Source organism: Mus pahari, chromosome 10 (genome assembly GCF_900095145.1).
Source record: "Mus pahari chromosome 10, PAHARI_EIJ_v1.1, whole genome shotgun sequence".
Taxonomy (NCBI): Eukaryota; Metazoa; Chordata; class Mammalia; order Rodentia; family Muridae; genus Mus; species Mus pahari.
Genome location: NC_034599.1, coordinates 59,588,172 through 59,610,899, shown reverse-complemented (window position 1 = coordinate 59,610,899; position 22,728 = coordinate 59,588,172). Strand labels below are relative to the sequence as shown.

General features: G+C 50.1%; 1 protein-coding gene across 1 annotated transcript in view; it reads right to left on the bottom strand.

Moving 5' to 3' along the window:
• The window catches only part of Megf11 (multiple EGF like domains 11), a 320,501-nt gene that overhangs the window by 9,375 nt on the left and 288,398 nt on the right, over positions 1 to 22,728 (bottom strand). The window contains exons 11-23 of the mRNA XM_029543169.1: positions 18,850 to 18,970; positions 17,872 to 18,035; positions 16,772 to 16,874; positions 12,080 to 12,226; positions 11,600 to 11,734; positions 8,137 to 8,265; positions 6,905 to 7,033; positions 6,350 to 6,478; positions 5,804 to 5,932; positions 4,301 to 4,537; positions 2,810 to 2,928; positions 899 to 965; positions 357 to 458 (exon numbers count right to left, since the gene is read on the bottom strand). Of these exons, the coding sequence (XP_029399029.1) occupies positions 357 to 458; positions 899 to 965; positions 2,810 to 2,928; positions 4,301 to 4,537; positions 5,804 to 5,932; positions 6,350 to 6,478; positions 6,905 to 7,033; positions 8,137 to 8,265; positions 11,600 to 11,734; positions 12,080 to 12,226; positions 16,772 to 16,874; positions 17,872 to 18,035; positions 18,850 to 18,970 (1,711 nt within the window). The remainder of the gene's footprint in view (positions 1 to 356; positions 459 to 898; positions 966 to 2,809; positions 2,929 to 4,300; positions 4,538 to 5,803; positions 5,933 to 6,349; positions 6,479 to 6,904; positions 7,034 to 8,136; positions 8,266 to 11,599; positions 11,735 to 12,079; positions 12,227 to 16,771; positions 16,875 to 17,871; positions 18,036 to 18,849; positions 18,971 to 22,728) is intronic.

Here is a 22,728-nt window from a genome sequence, read left to right as displayed (position 1 = left end):
CTGCCTCATTTTCTAAGAAGATGCGGTTTAGGCCACTGTTAGGTCTGGGGCCTTTCTGGAAATCATTGAGCTTTTTTGTCCAGAGAGCCAACCTTCTGTTACCAACACCATGATTGGGCTGCATATTGCAGAATGGAGGGGATTTAGCTAGGCTGTGCCCCCTCTCCAAGCAGCCCCAGTTTGTCTACCTCAGCTAGCATGGTGGGGGAAAAGGGTAGTGGGAAAGGCTGGGATAGACTGCCACCTTTGGGTAGGGCCTAGGGGCTGTAGACTAGTCATGAGATGGCTCCATAGGGACAGGGATGGGGTGTAGAGCAGTCTGCTCTCAGGGTGGAAGGAAGGGCTGGGGGTCTGACCTGGTGAGTGTGGCTCAGCATGGCGGCTGAGGTGTCTAAGTTCAATGTAGAAGTCCTCGGGCGGGTACCTGGCCTCCAGGGCACTGATCTGGAAATGGGAGTCTAGTGAGAGGAATGACAGGGAGGAGCCATTATTCCCAAGGCCTGGATGGCAGGAGAAGGGGGTGGGAAGCAAAGGATGGGGGGAGGGGCAGGCCAGAAGGAATCAAGGTCTTCATGTAACACCCAGAGGGGCTGGGGCATCTGTCTTTTTCTTTTCCCTTCCCATTCCATTCCACCCTCTACTAGGGCAGAAGGAAGAAGCCCTTGAAAAGTGCCAGGTAGAGGATTCTTTTTCATGGTGGCAAATAAACTTTCTGCTTCCACCTGGGAATCTCGTAGCCCATCCCTAAATTGGGCCATAACCACGTGCTCCCTGTACACATAACCACAGGGGAAGCCATGCTCAGGACTCAACTCATCCAATTTTAGATGGGGCAGCTCCCTTTCATATAGAGATCAGGGTGGGGCTGGTGGGGAAGGTGACTCAAACCACTACTGACCTAACACGTTCACATAGCTGTAGGGGGTCCAGCCTGCTGTATCTCTGTCAAGGGACTTGTTACTGAGCTGTTTGGAGAGGAGACCCAGTTAATACCTCATGTCTCTGCTGCCCTTCCCCAAGTTGGTGCTTGGCCCAGCCTTAGTGAACCCATCCCTGAGATGCTCCTGGGCTCCCAGGCCCTGGATGACCAGATGCTATGTTATATGACAAGCTATCATGCAGTAGTTGAGGCCAGTGAGAACAGAATGTGCCCAAACCAAGTTCTCAGGTGCCCGTGGCATACGTGGGTAGAAGTAGACGTGGGGCTATGCTGCAGGAAATGAGGCTCTCTCGATACCCCATATGTAACACAGCATCTCCAGCACAGAGGTATGGTTGCCTGCAGTGCTTGCTTGCCCCCCTGGGTCATATATGCCAGTTTCATGTGACTAATGATACCATACCCTCCCTGCATTCTCTCTTAGCTGCCCTTTATGTGAGGCAAGGATGTTACTTCAGACATGGAAACATACTCAGAGAGACACAGGAGCCAGAAGCAAAGCTGGCTCTTGAACTCAGATCTTAGCTGCCTTGTCCCTCAATGGCATCATGCCTACCTTTTGTGCGAATGATCTGCCAGGAGGGTTGCTTGTCTACATAGGGTCAGTCTTGGCCCCTGTGAGGTGAGCCAGAGGGTCACCAGTTGGCCTCCTCTGCAGTAACTTCAGTCCTCTACTGAAAGAATGGCTGACTCTTAAGGCAAATAATGACATGGCCAGGAACCTTTGACTCATCCCTGGCTAGTGCCTCTAGCCTGTTGCAGCTTTGATAACATGGCTGCAGTTAATCTCAAGGACTGCTTATTGGACAATTAAATTGTCTACTCTCAGCTCCTCAGACTTAAAGCCATACTGAGCCTGGAAACAAGAGTCTGGAGTAGAAGGTGGCAGGCCGAGTGGCCAAAGCTATTGAGCCTCTAGGTACCTTACATGTAACCTTCCTGTTTCATAGAAAAGCAGCCCCAGGTCTGTCTTCAGGGAACAAATGGGGAGGATTCTCAGCAGCAAGGAAGAGGCCTAAAATATGAACACTATGCTCCTGGGCCAGGATGGGTGGTACAGGAAGCCAGGCATCCTGGGACCTCACTAAGTAGGCCTGCCTCTCTGAGTATATGTGTGTGGCACATGCTTAGGTGGGTATTAGGAACTGTGTATAGCAAGAACCCCTCACAAACCTTATCTTTGGTGGGCTGTTGATGTCTGTCTCTCAACTCTGCCTCTTACTGGTCCATCAAGGGATGTTCCACATGCTATCTGCACACGTATGTGCTAAGGCATCTCTTTCAGGTTTGTAATATTTGTGACTAAGGACATCTACCCGTTCTATGACCCAGTGCTATGCTTGGAGCTGTCAGGGAGGACACTGGTCCATCCCCACTCCCCTTTTCAGCAAGAACACTACAGTGTTTGGGTTCACATCAGATGTGTATATTTGATGAAATTTATGCCCAAGTTTAAGAGGCGTCAAGTGGTTAATTGAATAATGAGTTACAGCCTATTATGTTAATACATTGCAGTAATCCTTGGTGAGTATATATATTGGCATATGGTATACACAGGTGTGGGAAAGGATGGCTACATATACTATTACTATGTCTGGTAGGTACTAGTTAACTACACCTGAGGTACAGGTATGTTCCAATGAGTGGGCAATGAGGTGTGGTTTCATGGAATAGAGCTTGTCTCCATACAACATACTCTTTCCCTGCTACATGATTCAGAGGGTTCTCATGTCCCATGAGTCCTAGGACTGCTCTTAATGTAGAATTTCCACACAGCCTTTATGTGGGGGTGCAGTTCCTTCTTGGGCAGAGGAGAGTGCTAAATGGAGAGGATAGTGGGTGAGGACTGGGGTGCCAGGGGGCCAGTACCTTGGTGGGGCTGTTCCTGTCCAGAGTGCTGGCCTGGCTGGTGGCAGGCCCCCCACACGCCAATGTGTGGTAGCTGGCATTGGAAAAGCACTGGGCATGGCTGCTACTTTGAGACAAATCTGGGAAGAGAACAAGGAGCCATATTCCATCATACACCTGCCCTTGGTTGAGATACCCCCAAACTAATGCTGGGGTTATGCAATTTTGAGTATGCCCCGGCAAAGAGGCAGCTAATCTCCCACATCCTCCAAGCTGTTTGGCATCCACTAGCACTACAGCAAGCAGGAGAGAGCCCACAGCATTTGTTCTTACTAACACCCACCCTCTTTACAGCTCTCAGACCAGGCTTGCTAGTATAGAGTGGCATGGTCACCTGGAAGCTGCTGAATGCTGGCTCTAATGGCTTTATGTCTTCAAGTTGCTATTTTGGGTGGATTGACTTTCTCTTGATTTCCCTTATGTTCAGACCCTAGGAATAAGTAGAGAACTCCATTCTTGTTGACCCCAGCTCTTTTGAGGATTCTACAGGACTGAGAAAAATCCAGCCCTTCCTGCTCATTGTCACAAACTTCCAAAGTTCTACGAGCCTTGGCCTTCATCAGACGATGTTGCTTGAGTTGGTCCCAGAGTGGCTGGCTAGGCGGTCTCTGAATGCATCGTCTATACTGGGGCCAGCTCTTTCTATCCTGTTCCTGGCATAAAGCTATCACACAAAAGGCAACACTTAGCAGGAATGGCACATGTGATCTGGGTATTCTGTAATGAAGCAAGCTATGAGCCATTGGAAAGGCACCACTCTCAACAGGGCAGACCTAACCAAAACCAGGGCAATTTGGGAGCTTCTACTGGTTAGCTAAATATGAAGCACAAAGCTTTCTCTTCAAGATACCAGCCCAGGGGAAAGCAAAGGATCTGGTGCGGTTCCATACACACCTCACTCAGACTACCACAGGATGCCCATTGGCATGTCTACCATGCATAGGCACACAGGACTCTGGCATATCTGCCAGAGGGAAACTTCCAAAACTTGTAGACCTCTCCTAGGTAGGGTACCACCTTTGTCACTATGCTTCTTGGGCACTCCCTGGGGATGGCCTGAGACCCTCCCAGGGAAAGCAAAAGTGGATAAGGTACAGCTTCTCACCAAGTGCCCTGGCTTCACATTGGGGAACCATTGTCTGGGTTGCTTAGAAAAGTTACTACTTACTATGCATGTTCCTGCAGGCCCAGCCGTGGGAGGGGGATGGGGATGGGGAAGTAGAGTGACACTCAGACCTAGCTGCTAGGAACTTGGGCTCCAGGAAGCAACACCTCTTGGGATGCCACAGATCCCCCACCCCTGCCCCATTGTCTCTGGGGTAACCATCCCCAGGCCCAGCCACCCATCTTAGATAGACCCATGGTGAACCAGAATGTGGATGTTCCTGGGAGGGCCACATGCTTCCTGCCAGGCTGTATGGGTGAAGAAGAGATGCCGGGGCATAGCCTGACCTGAGAGAGAGTAGTCTGTGCTGGTCATCCTCATGGCTGGGGTGTAGGAGACGCGGGGAGCCAGGTCACGGCCTTTCTCTTTCTGCCGCCTCCGTCGCCAGGCAAACAGGCCCAGCAGCACCACCACCAGGAACAACAGGAGAATGATGCCTGTGACCGCACCCACTGAGTGCCGCTCTGCTCCCAGAGCTGGACTGATCTTGGTGTAGGGATTCAGCTCGTCCATCATGAGGGCAGCTGTGGGCAGAGGGAGGCCTGAGCCAGAGCTGGGCCTGATGCCAGTGATTCCATCCTGCCTTTGCCCAGCTCCATCCCTGCCTTAATCCCAACCCTCACAGTGCCTGTCTCTTCTAATGCCAGAAAATGATCGAGTCTCAGGGCAACAGGAAGAGAATGTGATTGAGGTGTGAAGCAAAATAAATGCTGAATATTCACTCAGGTCCCCAGAGTTAAAAGTTACTTGCTTTAACATGGCAGGCCTATAAAAAGGGAACTAATTACTTACCCTTTCTACATGGTTGGAAAAAAATAAGTAAACTGAGTCACCAAGCTTAGGGAACTTGTCTAAGTTCACCCAACCAGTAATTCAGTCAGGAAAAACTGGCTTCTGCTACTCTTCCTGCTCTACCAGCCATGTGACTTAGAAGGTTCATAGGGACAGCAACGCCAGCTCCCCCGGGGAGTCATGAACACCAAATGATAGACTGGCCTTGACAGCTGGTAGCTCTGTGGCTGCCTGTTACTGCCCTAAGACACCACTTGATTATACATGTGTGGCTAAGTCCCTCTGACTGCCCCGGCGAGCGTCTGATCTCTAATGTGCAGCATCTAGACCTCCCCTTAGTTCTCTGCTGCTGGCTGAAGAAAGTGGGTTGTCACTTCTAGGACAGCAAATGTTGCATTTGCCTGAGCTGCATAGCTTCACATTGCAAAGTAAGTGTGTCTGACATGGGTACTTGAGAGCCTGTTTTCTATTCCCATCTTCTAAAACCAACAATAGCCTCCCACGTCTGCAAAGACTTCCCATGCACAAAGCCATCATTTACAGAGTGCTCACATGTGCCAGGCACTGTGCTGAGACCTTGAATTGACTGGATTTGATCCCATCAGCTGTACCATGCAAGGTCACCTAGGCATAGAGCTAGAGTCAAGTTGAGCCCTTTGGACAAAGGTTAACGTCTGTTCAATTGAATGTGGAGTAAAAAACCCAGCAGAGGAAATGACCTGCCCAGAGACACCTAGCAGGGAGTGGCAGAAGTCAACTAGGCAAGTGTTGCAAAATAGCCTAACTTGTGCCCTTTCCCAGCACTAGCCTGTGGTTCATTCTTGCCTCGCTCATGGGGGAACTACCAGAGGATATGCAGAGACGCTATAAAGAGAGGCTCCCAACTGTGAATAAAAGGTAATGTCATAAAACTCAACTGGTCTGGTTAGAACTCTCCAAAGCCACCCATAATAGGGCCCTTCCCACCCTGTCCAGGTACCCTGCCACCTGTATGTTACCTTGGTCACACCTGATTCCTTTGAATCCCGGGCTACAGTAACAGGTACCAGTGACGTGGTCACAAGTGGCATTGTTCATGCACTCACATAGCTGCTGACACCCATATCCAAAGGTTCCAGGGGCACATCCTGTATGGCATGCAGAGTGCAAGTAGACAGTGAGACACAGCCACACTCCACCCCTCCCACTCCAGTTGGGGAAGCTCATGGCAAGAGATCACTGTGTCCCACCCACAGTGAAGCCTATTGAACTAGATTGCCCATTGTGCATAGATAGCTGGGGATGGGTAGAATCAGTGCACACCTCTCCTGAGCTCATTTAAAGAGCTGGAAAATGCTGCCTTCATCTGGTCCCTCCTTCCTCCACCCACCATACCTCAGCCCTATCTAAGAGGAGAGAAATCCTCACAGCAAGGGTTAGCCTTCAGTCTTCCCCAGAAGTTGTCCTCAAAGTCTGGAATACAGGAGCCCAGTACCCTGCATGGGGGTTGGGTATGGGGAGGACGGGGTTGAAAGAAGCAACTTTCCCAGGATAGGGCAGCTTACTCTGTTCACAGTGGCGCCCGGAGAAGCCTGTTCGACAGGTGCATTTCCCAGTGATGTGGTCACAGCTGGCTCCATTCTGACACTGGCATATGTGCCCACAGTCCTTCCCAAAAAATGCTGAAGGGCAACCTGCAACAAGACCACGGGCCACAGTTGGTGTGGGCTCAGGGAAATGAAGAAATGTTGCTGGGACCAGGCTGGTCTGCTGCTTCCTGCGCAGCATGGGATAAAGACGAGTGAGGCCTACAGAGACATCTGTACCCATTGAACCTTGGGCTAAAGGGGAGGAGGGTAGGGACAAGGTTATCCATGCAACTAGGGCCTGAGCAGCAGAGGACAAGCTCTGGTCTCTGCTGTGCAGCCCTGGGATTTCTTCCCCATGGTCCAAGGGTCTGGTCTGGTTGATTGCTGGGATACCCTATAGCCTTGACGTCTCAGGGCTTTGGATGGTCTTGGGGCCAGCCTCTTCCCTCCCTCTCTGCAAACCAGGGCTATTCGCCAAGTGGCCAGTAGGCTGCAGCATATGACTGGGAGTGTCTGGGAGGCAGGGCTTACGCTGCGTGCAGAAGAGTCCAGTCCAGCCAGGGGTGCAGTGGCAGGCCCCATCCTCAGCGCTGCAGCTCGCCCCGTTGTGGCAGCTGCATGTGTGGAAGCAGGCAGAGCCCCAGAACCCAGATGGGCAGGCTGTGGGGGTGGGGTGGGTGGGATGCAGAGGGGGAGGGCAGGACAAAGGAGCAGGAGGAAAGGAAGGGGAGGCGGGTACACATCAGAGCCAGAACACCTGCACAGACCCAGAGGGGCATCTCTTGGCCTTTGGGGACTTGATATGCTAGTCACAGAATCTCTCAGCTCTCCTCTTGGCCTCGACCCCTGGGATTGCTATGAAGACCAGACTCTCTGTCTATTCTAATCTTGGGTGCCTTAAGGCAGCCCTACTCAAAGGGCTCCTACACCTCCATTCATAGAGGGACTCACCGGGACAGGGGTGGAGTTACACCAAGGGTTCTGACTTCTCCACAGGTGTCAGGGACAGTCTTCTCTTTGGGTTCTGGTGCTGTTTGAGATTGGAGCCTGTGGCTTTCATCAAAATGGAATTCCTCCAGGTCCAACCATTTAACTGAGACCTCCTTACAGGTACTGACTATGCTTCACCCATCAGACAAGAAGCTAATTAGGCCAAGGCTGGGGCCCCTTTGGGAAGGGGTTGTTGCCTTGGTATCAGACTGTAGCTCCATGTTCAGGCCTGAGGTGTTCAGGACATCACTCCCAGGGGGCCATCCCACAAGTGTTCCTGTTCTTCTAAGGGTGGCTCTGCTAGCCTTGCCATTCACGAACTCAAGCATACCGGTCTTGTTCCCTCCTCCCCATCTATATTTTGACTGCATCTTCTATAGGCAGATGCTAGTAGAGTATAATTCTCAGGGTTCACAGCATTAATGGCACTGGCAGTATTGATGCCTTTAATACCTGCAGTAACAGTATCCACGGTCAGTTCCCGTAACTCAAGTTTGATGTAGCACAAAATGGGACTTTCAGGGTCAGGGAACAGTGACATGGCTCCGTGGGTAAAGGCGCTTGCCACCCAAGCCTGTGATGAACCCAAGTTTGATCCCTGAGACTCACATAAAAGCAGAAGAGAACTGGTGCTACAGAGCCGGTCTCTGCCTCCACATCCTTGCTGTGGCACTTAGCATACACACAGAAACAATATAAAGACATGAATGGGTCTCGGGTGGATATTCTTGTCTGCAGAAGAATGAGGGACACTTGCAGGGGTGGCAGCTTACCCTGTGAGCAGTCCTTGCCAATCCACCCAGGGAAGCACTGACAGGAGCCATCGATGGGGCTGCAGGTCCCATTGTTGGCACAGGAACAGAGCTGGGCACAGTCCTGCCCGAAGTGCCCTCCAGCACACACTGTGGGCACAGGGAAGCCTGGCACTGGAGCCTTCCCAGGCTCTAAGAGCCACCACCCACACAGCCACACCCCGAGTTTCCTAGGCCACAACCCTGACCACCCTAGGTGTGATCTGGATGGGAACCTACACCTACAGTGGCAGTTGCCCTTCTCCACAACAGCGGTGCCCTAGGATGCCCTGTTCTAATTCCTTTGACGGGGACAGGCTGAGGTCCGTCGAGGGGATGTCAGTAGTCTTGGGTCTCGCGGGTAGGAAGGCCTGAGAAGGAGTTAGCGTCTCTGGACACTCGGCCGGGCGTTCCTAGACGACCTCCCAGCTCTCTGCTTTCCTCTGGGTCATTCTTGACTAACCTCCTAGACACATGGACCACCACACACGCCCTTCTCTGGACACTCCTGGCCTTTATTCTCCATACTTTCCTATGGCAAATGCTGTCTAAATTCCCATGACCCTCAAGCTTGGCTATGGACACCTTGCCTATAAGACTCATCCTAAGTGTCACCGCCCTTGGAACAATAAGATGAAGCAAGACTTAAGACACTGACATCTTTGTATTCTACCCAGTGTTCTCCAGGAGCCTGCTTTTAGATCTTTTTGGTTTTCTTAGTATGTAGGTGAAATAGTGTATATCATCGTTGAGCCAGTTATTAAGGATTTTTATTAGGTTTTATCTAAACTTAGTCCTCCATCTTCTGGGTGGCTGTGTCCTTATCTGAGGCTTCAAGTAGCTGCTTCTTCAAACTTTCCTATCACTAAGACTCGACAGCTGTTTCCAGCCAAGCCCGAGTCCTACCCCTTCTGGTATCCCCTACAATGCTTGGAGAGAGAACAGGCACTCAAGCCACTGGGGCCAAACATCACCCTTCTCCCTGTCCCCCACCTCCACCCCTACCCCTGGTCCTCTGGCCTAAGTTTTGCAAGGGCAGGAAATTCGGTCTCATTTTCTATTGTATCTGACTGTCCAGTGAACATTGAGGATGTAGGCCTCAGGAACCAAAACCTTCTAGAAGGCTCCATTACCAGAGACCAGGAATATATTTCTTTAATATTTATTTAATGTGTCTGTGTGCAAGTATGTGCACATGTGAACAGGTGCCTGTGGAAGACAGACGAAAACATCAGATCCCTTGGAAGTGATGTTAGAGGCAGCTGTCAGCTGCCCGGCATGGGTCCTAGAAAGTGAACTCGGCAAGCCTTCTCCCCACTGAGCCCTCTCTCCAGCCCTCCTGGGGTAAGGTAGTGATTTCTTGGAGGAAAACAGTTTCCTTTTGTTCAGGTCTCAAACCACGGATGCCATCCCCTCTGTGCCTTCACTCTGCCCCCAAGTGCCATCCCTTCCCCAGCCTGACTGTAGGTACTTGGTAGCTCAGATACACATGTAGTCTGTACCTCTGTGGACATAGCTAGTGGTTGGGACAGTTGATAAAGACAGGTGGACCAACTCTGCCTGAAGCTTTGGGTTTGGGTCCTAATTTTGTTATGCATTCAACAAACACATGTGGCATTTACATGCACCAGGAACTGAGCAAAATGTTTCACAAATACTAAGTTCACTTAACCTTGATAATGTCTTCATTATTACTGAATTCCCTTGACCCAAAGGGAGAGGTGGTGCTGTCTGTTCACAGTTACACAGCAAAGTCCTACTGCTTCCTAGCTGAGGACATTTTAACAGAGCTCTTCACTTCACACTCCACCCCCTAGATCTGCTTCCTCATCAAGACAGGAACATGAGTCACCACTCAATGGCCTTGGTTAGTAGCTACAGGTAGACTGGCTGGTCTGGGCTCTGGGCTTCCCCTTTCCAGTCCAGTCTCTGGCCTCCTGTTTGCTATTCAGGCCCCGCTTCCTAAATGGCACATTGCCCTGCCCCCTCCCTGCCTCTGGGAGATGCTTTATTCTTCCTTGCACCCTCTCTGTTGGCTGAGCCAGAGGACTATCCAGCTTGGTGGGGAGCAAGGAACTGGAGCTGTGACACCAGCCTTCACCCCACAACTGCACTGCTCTCACAAGGCAGTCTTCTCTTTGAAGTCCTCCCCGCACCCCCAAGGCAGACAAATTCACCCACAGAGCTGCTAATGTGATCCGTCTAATGCATTAATTGCGAGACTTCTTAACTGAATCAAGAGCCAGGCATGGGAAGGGAAGGCGGGGACTGGTGAAAAGAAAACATTGGGTTATATTTAATCTATGTTTAATGATTCCGGGGAAGCGCTGTCCGTAATTTGTAACTCACTGGAAAGCCAGTCATTAGAAAGTGTCAGTTCAATTTTTTACAAGGTTTGAGACTTAACCAGGGCAGTTGCCATTAATAGCAAACTCCATTAGATCTATATGTGGAAAAGACTCATTAGGCCAGCGGGCAATAAATCAGACGACATGGGCTGTGAGGGCTCCTTCTTGGGCTCCATAGCTCCTAATTTAGACTGGGCCCGGTTCTATTGACGGCCAGGTCTCCTATGTTTAATAAATAAACCCCAGCCTGTCAGGTGGTGATGAAAGGATCCTAAGAGGGCTGCAAGCAAATGAAACTGTCACATATGTTTCCCAGGGGGCCAAATGTCTCATGACCTCAACTCATCATGGAGTCAGACGTCTACTCAGGCATATTAAAAATAGCCCAGCTCAGCTGTGATGATGTAAAAAAAAAAAAAAAAAAAAAAAGGCTGTCCTGGAGGTAGTGAGCTCTTTGTCAAGAGAGGTGTTTAAGCACAGGCCAGGTGACTCTTGCCTGGTGACTTTGAAGATGTCTTTAGCTCTAAGTTTACTTTATTCTCAAATCCCTTCATTCTCACTGACTGGGGTGTAAATTCTGCAAGCTAGTATCCAAGCAAGGCCACATTCTAAGCTTTAAGTGATCCCTAGTCTCCCTTCCAGCAGATAGAATCTTGTAAAGTAGCCCAGGCTGGCCTGGAACATGTAATCCTCCTATCTCAGACTCCCAAGTTCTGGGATTACATGGGTATGTACTACCATGGCTGGATCCATTTTTTTCTTTTTCCTTTTCTTTTTCCTTTTTCTTTTTTCTTTTTTCTTTTTTCTCTTTTCTCCCTTTCTCTTTCTTTCTTTCTTTCTTTCTTTCTTTCTTTCTTTCTTTCTTTCTTTCTTTCTTTCTTTTTTCTTTTTAGCAGAATATTGACGTCTGCATTCATTTCTGCCACTTGCTAACTGTGAGACTACAGACATGATCTGTGACCTCTCTGAGCCTGTCCCTTTAGCAGCACAGTGATTTTTTTTTCCTTATTCCAACAGCATAAGAAGAGAATCTCTGAACTCTTCCTTCTCTCTGCCCCTTTGCTCCCTGCCCTGGCCTCCCCATCAGTTTCGGGTACCTTGGTTGCACAAGGCTCCAGAGAATCCTGGCAGACACTCACAGACACCACTGATGTGGTGGCAGGGCCCCCTGCTGTGCACGCAGAGGGGACAAGGCTGGGCGCAGCCATAGCCGTAGAATCCTGGTGGGCAGACTGAGGGTGTCAGAGGGGAGAGATACTGGTCAGAAGCTTTTACAGGGACAGCTGGCCTAGCCGCCTCCCCCATCCCAGTGAAGAAAGGCTCCTTGAAAATGGGGAAGTCTAGGGTCCCCACACCTGGAGGTCCATCCCCTTTGAAGAGAACTGTGGGCTGGCCCTGATTTTATTGAGAATCTAAACGTTGAACTTAGGGACAGAACAGCCAGGACCGGGAGGAAGGGCAACAGGGGAAGAAGGACAACATAGAGTGAAGGGGGCCTGGCTTCCATAGACCAGCCTTCCACGGGCCAGCACTACTGACTGGGAGGGGCTCGGGGAGTGGGAAATCAGAAGCCTTACTTCTCTGACATAAGGGTCCTCGAAAGCCAGGGGCACACTCGCAGCTCCCATCCTCTGGGGAACAGGAGCCTCCGTTCTCACAGCTGCAGGACACTGAACAGTTGGGGCCCCAGCGACCTGGAGGACACGTGCTATCACAGCGGATGCCTGCGGACCGGACACAGAGGCGGGTCAGTGGGCAGGGGGAAGATGGAGGGAAATCCAGTGGAAGTGGGGCTGGTAGAGGGCTTCTGGCAGGAGATGATGCCCTTCCAGAGCCATCAAAGGCAAAAAGCACTGACCAAGCCACGGCTGTCATAAAAGCAGAGAACAGGTAAGAAGAGAAGTCAGTATAGCTTGGAATCGAGCACAGCACAAGGGCAGCCCTATGACGTTACTTGATGAGCCTAGCAAGAGAGGAGATGGTGGCACCAGATGAGGACTGTTGTCTCCACCTTCACAGCTGAGCTGGCCTCAAGAACATGTCAGGCTAGTGAGATGGCTCCCCTCAGCTAAAGTTACTCAGTAGGAAAGCCTAGTGACCTGAGTTCTATCCCCGAGAGCCACATAAAAGTGGAAGGTCCTCTGACCTCCACTGTGGCACACGCAACCCCCCGCCCATCATACATACACATTCATTCAGCCTCTCTCTCTGTGTCTCTCTCTGTCTCTGCCTCTCTGCTTCTCTCTCTGTATGTGATATATATATATATATATATATATATATATATATATATGTGTATATATATATATATATATATATATATATATATATAAATTTTAAAATAAATGCAAGGCCATCCTAACTATGTAGAAAATTCAAAGCCAGCCAAGGCTACATGAAACCCTGTCTCAAATATGTGTACAAATATACATATAATACATATTTTATATCACATATAAGCACATGTATAAAAGAAATGAAAAGTGTTAGCTATACCCTAAACATGCTGGTAAATGATCCTCAGCTTGACAAACAGCAGCCTATGGGAAAATGGATGGACTCTCTCAATAAGAGAGGGAACAAGATCTACAGTTCCCCAAGGCTCAAAGAAGATTTGAGCTGAGCTGATTCCAGCTTGGAGACTTAAGTAGGAATTTTAGCCTCCAGGGTGGGGAGGTCCCTTCCAGGCAGAGCAGCGATTGGACCAGGCCCAGGAGACCAGCCAGTCTTTGGAAGGCAAGCTTCAGAGGCTCCAGAAGCACAAAATTAGTTTAAAAGTCGTGTCTACCTTGTTGTAAGGACAGGGGCTGTGAGAAAGAGAAACAAAGAGGGAAGACCCAGTGAACAGTGAAGGGGAGCAGTGGGACCAATTTGGAGGAGTTGAGACTCTGCAGGCTCACCTGTAGGAGAGGGAGTGAACAGGGTAAGACAGCCAGGGTGGGGAGCCCGGAGGGGAACTGCCAGGAACTGGCTTCCCTTCTTGTGCCCTAACTTGTGTCTCAGCCTTGCTGGGGTTGGGGAGGAAGCACCCAGGTGTGACTCCCAGCACCCCACGATGGCTCACAACCATCTATAACTTGTCTCAGCTTCAGAAAGTGGAACCTAGGCTCCCCAGAGCAAAGTGCCTAGTGAGACTAGTCACATGGTGAGCTCTGTGTTTGATTGAGACTCTGTCTCAGTGAATAAGATGGGAGAGAAACTGAGGAAGCTTCCTGACAGCACCCCCAGGCCTTTGTGTGCATATACATGTGCCCACATATGTATATTACATATCCTAATCATTTCCATTCCCATTCATATTCATTCTCTCTTCCTCTCTGGAAAGTGAAAACTCAGAAGCCTCCCCTTCCTCCCAGGAGGATGAGCTCTCCACCTTTCGCTTTCAGGAGTCCCTCCCCCACGTACTAATGGGTCGTTACAACGTAGAACTAATGATAGTTCTTCACACTTGAAGAACCCTTACTCAAAGCCAGCACTCACACAGCAGGAAGCCCTTGTCTGGGAAGCCTTCCAGCCTGTCTGCCCAGGAGTCCAAACATCTGTAACTACCTGTTACAGTTGTTTCATTCATACACCTGTCTCCTACACCCCCACCCCCACCCCTGCCAGGGATGTGAAGAAGTAGGTGGGCAGTGGTTTCCTGAAACTCATTCCTGATGACCTGGTTGTTTCTATCAGCAGAGACACCACCTAGGGCATTTTTGTAATATTAAAGATATAGGAGTTCAAAGTCATCCTTAGCTACATAGCAAGTTTGAGCCAACCTGGGCTATGGAAGATCCCGTCTCAAAAGTACACAATTAAATGACCTACCCACTACTTTTAAAGTCTTCTAAAAATGTGGCCTGGGCCTCCCCTCCTGTTGACACTAAATATCCTGACAACTCCTTAGCTCTAGTATCAGAGCCAGAGCAGATAATCTCTACACTTTTCATGTGTGGTCAGTCACAGGCTGACTTTTTTTCAGTGGACTTCAAGAAGCATTTGTAAGCACCTATTATGTTCAGAGCATGAGGGGACATGAGGGGAGCTGTCATGAGACGGCAGAGGAGATGCCCAAGCCAGATGGGGAGGTGAGCAGGATTTTCAGGGCAGGAGTGCTCACTGTATGGGAGGCCCAGGTTCTGCTCCTCACTCTCCCTGTCTTTCCTGGCCTTCTTCCGCATGACAAATCTCCGAGCATCAGTCACCTGTTTGAGATGCCTTCAGGACCATCTTTGGAGAAATGGGCTTTGGAAGCAGCAGAGGCCTAGCTGAGAAGCTGTCCATCTAAGCCAGAATTCTTTAAATGTTGTCATTAGAGTGGGTGTCATTAAAATCAGATCAGCCCTATCAAAATTAAGGCACATTAAGAACATTTCAGGGCTGTAGCTGACAATGTAGGGCCAGGAGAGGCGGGGCTTTGGTCCACACTGAGGAGAGCTGACAGTCCAGGGGAACCTTGACCTGGCATGCTCTAAAGCTGTGGTTCTCAACCTGTAGTCACCACCCTTTGGGGTTTGAACAACCCTTTCACAGGGGTCGCCAAAGACCATTGAAAAACACAGGTATTTACATTTTGATTCCTAAGAGTAGCAAAATTAGTTATGAGGTAGCAACAAAAATAATTTTATGGTTAGGGATGACCACAACATGAAGAACTATATCAGAGCATTAGGAAGGTTGAGAACCACTGCTGTAAAGGAATGTCCTTGGCCTTCAGCTGTCAGAATGAAGGTAGGTAGGCTCCTACAGAATGAAGCCAGCGGTGTCAGCCCAGCCAGTGGGCACTGACCTCTGTGCTGCTCTGAGAGCTTCCTGAGTTTATGTCACAGACCACGGTGGGTCAGGTGCTGAGCCCTTAACAGTACCCTTCACTGAAACCTCAGAGTGGTCCCAAGCTCCCTGTGAGGATTCCAGTTGTCTGTGCTTTATGGATGGATGCTTCAGGCCATGCCGAGTGGAGGACTTGCAGAAGTTCACAAGCCCAGGCCTTCGGGCTGGAACTCAGTTCTCAGTCACCTGCTTTCCTTTTCTCAGCTAGGGGCAGACAGTAGGTGCGGGGATGCGTAAGGCGGAGTTCTCCCTAGGACTGCTATAGAAACAATTGCTAAGAGTCTAAGGTCAGTTCTGGTGCTGCAGAGGGAGGGTCTAGGTCACCAGAATTCATAAGCAGGTAGTCCTGGGTGGGTAATGCACAAATGACCTTCAACTTGAAACCTGGCGAATAGGAAGGAGTTATTGAGCTGGGGTGTGACCCACTGGCACAACACTTGCCCAGCTCCTTAAATGAAGGGAAAGGGACTTGTTGGTAAGATGGGGGGCTAACAAGAATGAGGGGAGGGAGGGCAGTGTAGAGGTGAGGAATTAGGGCAGGGAATGGTGGCGCATGCCTATAAAACCAGACCCAGCACTTAATGGCTGAGACAGGAAAGTACAGAGTTCAAGGCCGGGCCAGGACAAACAGTAAGTTCCAGGCTAGACACTGCTACATAGTGAGATCTATCTTTAATAAAACTAAATAGTTAACTTTGGCCCAGGTGTGTAGTCATTGAGAGAGAGATAGGGCAGGAAAGAGGAACTGGGTAAGCCCACATCACAGGAGGTGGAGCCTTATGGCAAGAAGTCTGGATTTTTTTGTTGTTGTTGTTGTTACAGTTTTTGTTTTTCCGAGACAAGGTCTCATGTAGCCCAGGTTAACCTTAAACTTGCTATGTGGCCAAGGATGACCTTGAACTTCTGATCTTCCGGTCTCTCCTGAGTGCTAGGATTACACATGTGCAGTGCTGCATCTGGCCAGCACTGAGACTCTGCATCACTTTCATGAAGTCGTAGAATTGATAAGACTGGTTTGGGGGTCACCACTGGTCACATTTGCAGAGTGGGTTCACCTGGGCAAGGCAGAAGGGATGGCAGGAAGGAGACCTACCAGGAGATGAAGGCGGGTCTGCTGAGAGATGGGCCCATGGGATCAGTGGACTGCAGAGAAGTGGCAGGGATCCCCCTTTGTGTAGCAGGATGGTTTATGGGGTAGATGTAAAGATTGGGGTTCTGAAGCACCATGTTCTCTATACATAGGCTGAAACCTGTCAGCACTGAAATGTGTTGTCTTGAGAATAGAACCTCAGCATAACATGTCCTTAATAACTCTCTTCTTACCAGGCTGGAAGGAACAGATGAAGGGGAGGTGCACATTTGGGAGCAGGAAGGAAGAAAATGATAGGAGATGAACAGTCGAGAGGAAGGAGGGAAAACCCAGGGCCCACAATGAGTGGCAGGGCAGAGGTTACCTGTCCATCCTGCCAGGCAGCAGCAGTGGCCTGTGACAGGGTCACAGCCATCAGCATGGCTGCAGTCACAATGCTCACTGCAGTTCAGCCCAAACGTGCCGTCCTATAGGGAGGAAGGAGAGAAGAATCATACCTCGGCTCCTAGAGGGTCACACACTTCCATCAGCTCTTCAGGGATCCAGAGGTGGGCCTAGGGCTCAGCCATGATGTCTGTAACTGGGTACCAACAGGGCTATGAAGTCATAACAATCATCTGGCCGTATTAATAGGAATGGGAGAGAAGGACATGAAGAGGGCCTGCCTCCAGGTGACATTAAATATATCCAATATTGCCTCCAGGTGGTCATTAGAATTGTAGGTTAAAATGCATTTTGTTGTTGACAGGCATGGTAGGGGGAAAATTTCTTGTAATCCCAGCAGTCAGGAGTCAGAGGCAGAAGGATTGCGATGAGCTCAAGACCAGCCTGGGTTACACTGTGAGATCCTAGCTTACAAAACAAAACACGACAGACTTTGTTAATTGTTATACATCCATCCCACACGAGGAATGAGGATAGCCTACTCTAGTCCCTGGGAAAGGAAATGGGAGCCTCATTTCTTACATGCTCACGAGGTCTCAAATGCCCGTTCTGCCAACATTCTAGGAGGGCTCCACCCACTCCCACTTTAAAAAGGGGAAGCCGCTGGAGAACTGCACGCACTCAGGAGGCAGGATCAGGATTTCAATGCAAAGCTGATATTCAGTTTCCGCCTAGGACTCAGTGCTTGAAGAGTGGGGGTTGTTGCTGGATGGTTTTGGTTCCATATCCTGTCCCTAGCAGTGGCCAGACTGCAACTCATCTACTACCCAGAGAGAGCATTCTGCTGGGTTGGGGACGACGGAGTGTCCTGGCAGGGTGGATTCTATAGCTGCCAGTCAGTGTGCTCTGCCTATCAAAAGAGCAATGGAAAAGCACTTCTGCCTGAGTGGCCATTTTACAGATGGGAGGACCGAGGCTTAGGGTAAGAAGCTACACAGAGGTTGACCCTCCCTGACTCAGAGCTCTTCTCTGTGACCTTCCAGGGAGCAGAAGGCACAAGAGATCAAGGTGGGTACTCACCGGGCAGGGCAGTTCGCAGGAGTCCCCCAGCCAGCCTGGGGTACAGGCGCAGGAGCCATCAAAGGGGCTGCAGGCAGCTCCATTGGCACAGACGCAAGTCTCATTGCAGTTCAGGCCCCAGGTTCCACTGGGACAAGGCAGGGAGCAGTCCAGGCCCTGCCACCCTGGGGAGAAGGCAAAGGGTGTCACCTGGCCATGCCCAGCATAACTCTCCACCCATTTCCCCACCCACAGGCAGCATCCCTGCCACCAGTTGCCTAGACCTCCCTCCCTACACCATATCTGCTGCTTGTGGATGGCCCATCTGCTGGGACTCTGGATTAGCTCTGGAGACATGTCCCCCTAGGCCAGGGGTGGAGTTTCAGCAGTTTATCTCCTTCCTGAAGCCTGTGTGCTCCTGTACTAAGGCTGAACCCCTCCCTCCTCTGTTCCCTGAAGCAGGAAGCTACCTCTGAGGACTGAAGGACTTCCCAGCTGCTGCCTCCAGGCAGGCTTCCTGAGGGAGACCTGGCCCCAAGACAAGAATGGGGAAGGAGCCAGGTGCACCCTCTTCTCTCCCTTCATTATATAGCCCAGGATAACCCAGAGCTACAATTTCTCCTAGTTCTGCTTCCCAAGTGCTGGGATTACAGGTGTCTGCCAAACAGCCTTTGCCACAGGCTGTGTTTCTTTGGACCACTACTGCCTCCTTGTCCTCCTTAGCTCCCACCAGGTGAGTCTTTCATCCAGGTTCAGGGAACTCTGTCTCCCCATATTGTCCCTGCAGACCATGTGGCTCACCTTCCCTCCATGCCCTCAGCAACTCCAAACCCGGATGGACACCCCCCTATAACCCCTGGTTCTGGCTGTGGCTTTCCTTGGCTGGAACCTGACCTATGCACTCTCTGACCCCGAGTGGTGGGTGGGCTTAAACAGCCCCACTGAGATGCTCAGCTGTTGGCACGTGTGAGCCTGGGACTAGAGCTGGAGGGAACTTACCCTCTCGGCAGGTGCAGGAGCCATCCACCGGGGAGCAGGTGCCCCCATTGCTACAGCTACATACAGATGAACAGTTGGGACCATAGGTCCCTGCGGCACAGGGGACGGCACACACCTCTCCCTGCACGAAGAAAGCCTGGGTGTGAGATGAGAGGTGCCCCTACTCTGGGTGGCTCTGTAGGTGGTGCTCCTCCTGATGTCCATGCTTCCATCCCCAAGCACCTTCTCTTCTCTTTGAGACAGGGTCTCTCTGTGTAGCCCCAACTTCACTCAAACTCACAGAGATCTGCCTGCCTCTGCCCGAGAGGGAGAGGGGGTGTTAAAGGCATGCACCATCACACCTGGCCCCTTCTGCCATATGGCAAAGGGAACTTTGTAGATGTGACAGATCATGGAGGTGTGCCTGATATCTCACAAGTCCTTAAAATCAAGTGATTAGAGAAGGTAGGTCAGAGACCCACATCCTAAATCCTCCACGTGGCTTGGGACTTTGAAGACAGCAGAAGGGAACCTACAAACAATGAAGATGGCAGCCTCTAGGTTGAGCGCTATATAGCCAGCAAGAGAATGGAGACCTTGACCCAGATTCTGCCAACAACCAGAAGGGAACCAGCAGGAGACTGAGCCTTCCCAAGAGCCCCCAGGAGGTACTACTGACTCTGAGCTGGAGGCTCAGAAGCTCAGGCTGCTTTAGGAAGAGGCCCAGCCTTCACACCAGGACTCAAGGGGTGGCAGAGTCCCTAGGGAACTTGACCCGAGGAGTCTGTGTTAGGTCACAGCAAACCTGGTACCTCCTATCTGTTGATTTGTGGGGGAGTGAGGAGGTTGGGAGCAGGAAGAGTGGGTGTGGGGAACGCGACAGGGTTTCCTGTTTTACCGACTGGCCGTAATTCCGAGGAGAGGGGATGGCCTTGAACTTCTGATTCTTCTTTGGCCTCCATTTCCAGCTTGCTGAGATTACAGGCCAGTGGCAGTCACATGCCAAGGTTTCAACTGTTTTAATTCAAATGAGCTTGGTGCATAGAGGGACAGCCCATCCCCATCTACTGGTGTTTCAGGCAAGAGGGATGGCACTGACAATGGCTTTTGAGTGCTCTCTCTCTCTCTCTCTCTCTCTCTCTCTCTCTCTCTCTCTCTCTCTCGCTCCCTCCCTCTCTCTCACACACACACACACACACACACACACACACACAGGATCATACACCACGCTGTGCTTCATCTCTTAATTTTCACCACATCTCAGACACACAAACTATTGCTTCCTATCTTCCCGTGACACAGCAGAAGCTGTTACATGAGAAAGTCATGTAATGGCCCAGGTCACAGAACTCAAAGTTGAGGGGTTGTCTTTGGCCCCAGGCTGGCTACTTAATCATGTCACTGGGTGCTAAGAACCAGGCTCTCTGGGGGCCATTTGGGGACTTGGGGTTACTGATCTTAGACAACCCTAAGGTGGGGTCGGGGAGATGACTAGACTGACGGTAACCAAGGATGGCATTGCCTAGCACTCAGGAAACTCAGGAGATGAAGGCACCCCGAAAATTACCTGGGTGGGGGGCATTGCATCTGTGTCAGTCATAGACTGACGATCTGCCATCCAAGGACGGCATGACTCACAGGGGAGTTGGCTGTTCTTAAGCTCCGGTTCTAAAAGGGGGCTCAACAGAGGGCACCGATTTCTGTCCCCAAGGGTGTATCTATAGAAGGACAACACAGGGTCCTGGCAGTGGTGGCAGCTCCTGGGGTGGAGTGGGGCAGGGGGAGTTAAAGGGGCAAGTAAAGGGCCCAGGGTGGGAGTGAAGACCTCTGAATCTTCAGGGGCAGGGAAATGAGGGCCTGCCCAGGATGGAGTTGTTGTGGGCGAGACAGCATAGCAGCCCAGGGTGGGGTGTTTCGGGAGTGAACAACTTTAAAGGGGCCTGGGAGACAGTTGGAGTTCATTAGGCCCTGGGTTTGATTCCCCTGCATAAAGTGGGTGTGGTGGTACACACCTGGAATGCCAGCATTCAGGAGATGGAGACAGGAGGATCAGAAGTTCAAGGTCATCTTCAACTACATGGTGAGTTTAGGGCCAGCATGAGACCCTGTTTCTGTATCTGTCATAGAGACCAGACCTTAGTAGGCCCACAGACTTTAGTACAACTGACTCCACGATGGAAGAGTCATTCACGCTGTACAACTCATCACCGAGACACCACCATTTGTCAAAACTAAAACAGAGGCTTAATCCATCAGAGCTCAGTTCTGGGGAGGTCTCAACACTACTACGCTTGCTTCTGGCTTCTGCAGTTTCACTTCTGGCAACTGTTCTCGTTAACCGAAATAGGTCAATTCAGAACATGGGGCGGGGTGTGCTTAAAAGCTTACCCTGAGAAAGTTTTGGTGCTACACTGGGATTCCAAATACCCAGTGTAGTCTCTATCCACCTAATAAAGACTTTCTGTTGGCTTAAACCCATGGCCAAGCAGTCTTCCCTTGTGGATACTCAACAACATCTTAAAAAAAAGGAAAAACAAACAAATAACAACAACCCCCCCAAACCACAAACAACAAAACACAAGCAAAACACAAGCAGAAGGTATGGAAAGGGCTTAGAGAGATGGCTTAGTAATCATGCTTGCAGCTCCCCAAATGGACCTAAATCCTGTTCCCAGCACCTACACCAAATACCTCAGACCACCTGTAACCTCAGCTCCAGGGGACCTAATGACTTCTTTTGGCCTCTGCAGTACATGTGGCACACACTCACAGGCACACAGCTTCATATGCACAGCAGTAATATATATATATATATATACACACACATACATACACATATTCGAGACAGAATTTCTCTGTGTAACCCTGGCTATCCTAGAACTTGCTCTATAGACCAGGCTCACCTTGAATTAAGAGATTCACCTGCCTCTGCCTCCAAGTGCTGGGATTAAATGCATGTACTGCCACGACCACCTAATAATAATTTAAAAAAATCTTTAATTAAAAAATTAATAAGGGGCTGGTGAGATGGCTCAGAGGGTAAGAGCACCCGTCTGCTCTTCCGAAGGTCCTGAGTTCAAATCCCAGCAACCACATGGTGGCTCACAACCGTCTGTAAGGAGATCTGATGCCCTCTTCTGGGGTGTCTGAAGATAGCTACAGTGTATTTACATTAAAAAATAAAATAAATCTTTAAAAAAAAATTAATAAGGGACCAGGCAGTAGTGGTGCACACATTTAATCCCAGCACTCAGGAGGCAGAGGCAGGTGGCTCTCTGAGTTCAAGGCCAGCTTGATCTATAGAGTGAGTTCCAGGACAGCCAAGGCTACACAGTGAAATCCTTTCTCAAAAACAACAACAATAATAGTAGTAATAATAGATGGTGATATGGCTATATAAGTGGCAGAACATTTGTCTAGAATGTGTAAGGCCCTGGGTTTGATCCCCTCCCCCTGTCCCACAAAATAAATTAGCCTTATATAAGCCTTACTGTTTGTGAAAGCATATCTTATAACAAGAATGTGACAAGAGCCTGAAGATACAGTTCCAGCTTAAGAGCACTGCCTGTTCTTCCCAAGGACCCACATGGCATCTCACAACCATCTATAACTTTTATAACATCTATGACAAAGCCGGGTGTTGGTGGCGTACACCTTTAATCCCAGTACTTGGGAGGCAGAGGCAGGCGGATTTCTGAGTTCAAGGCCAGCCTGGTCTACAAAGTGAGTTCCAGGACAGTCAGAGCTACACAGAGAAACCCTGTCTCAAAAAAACAAAACAAAAAATAACAACAACAAAAAAAACATCTATAACAAGATACCCTTGTCTGGCCTCCCTGGGTACCAGGCACACATGTTGAGATATACATTCAGGCAAAACACCCATACACGAAAAAGTAG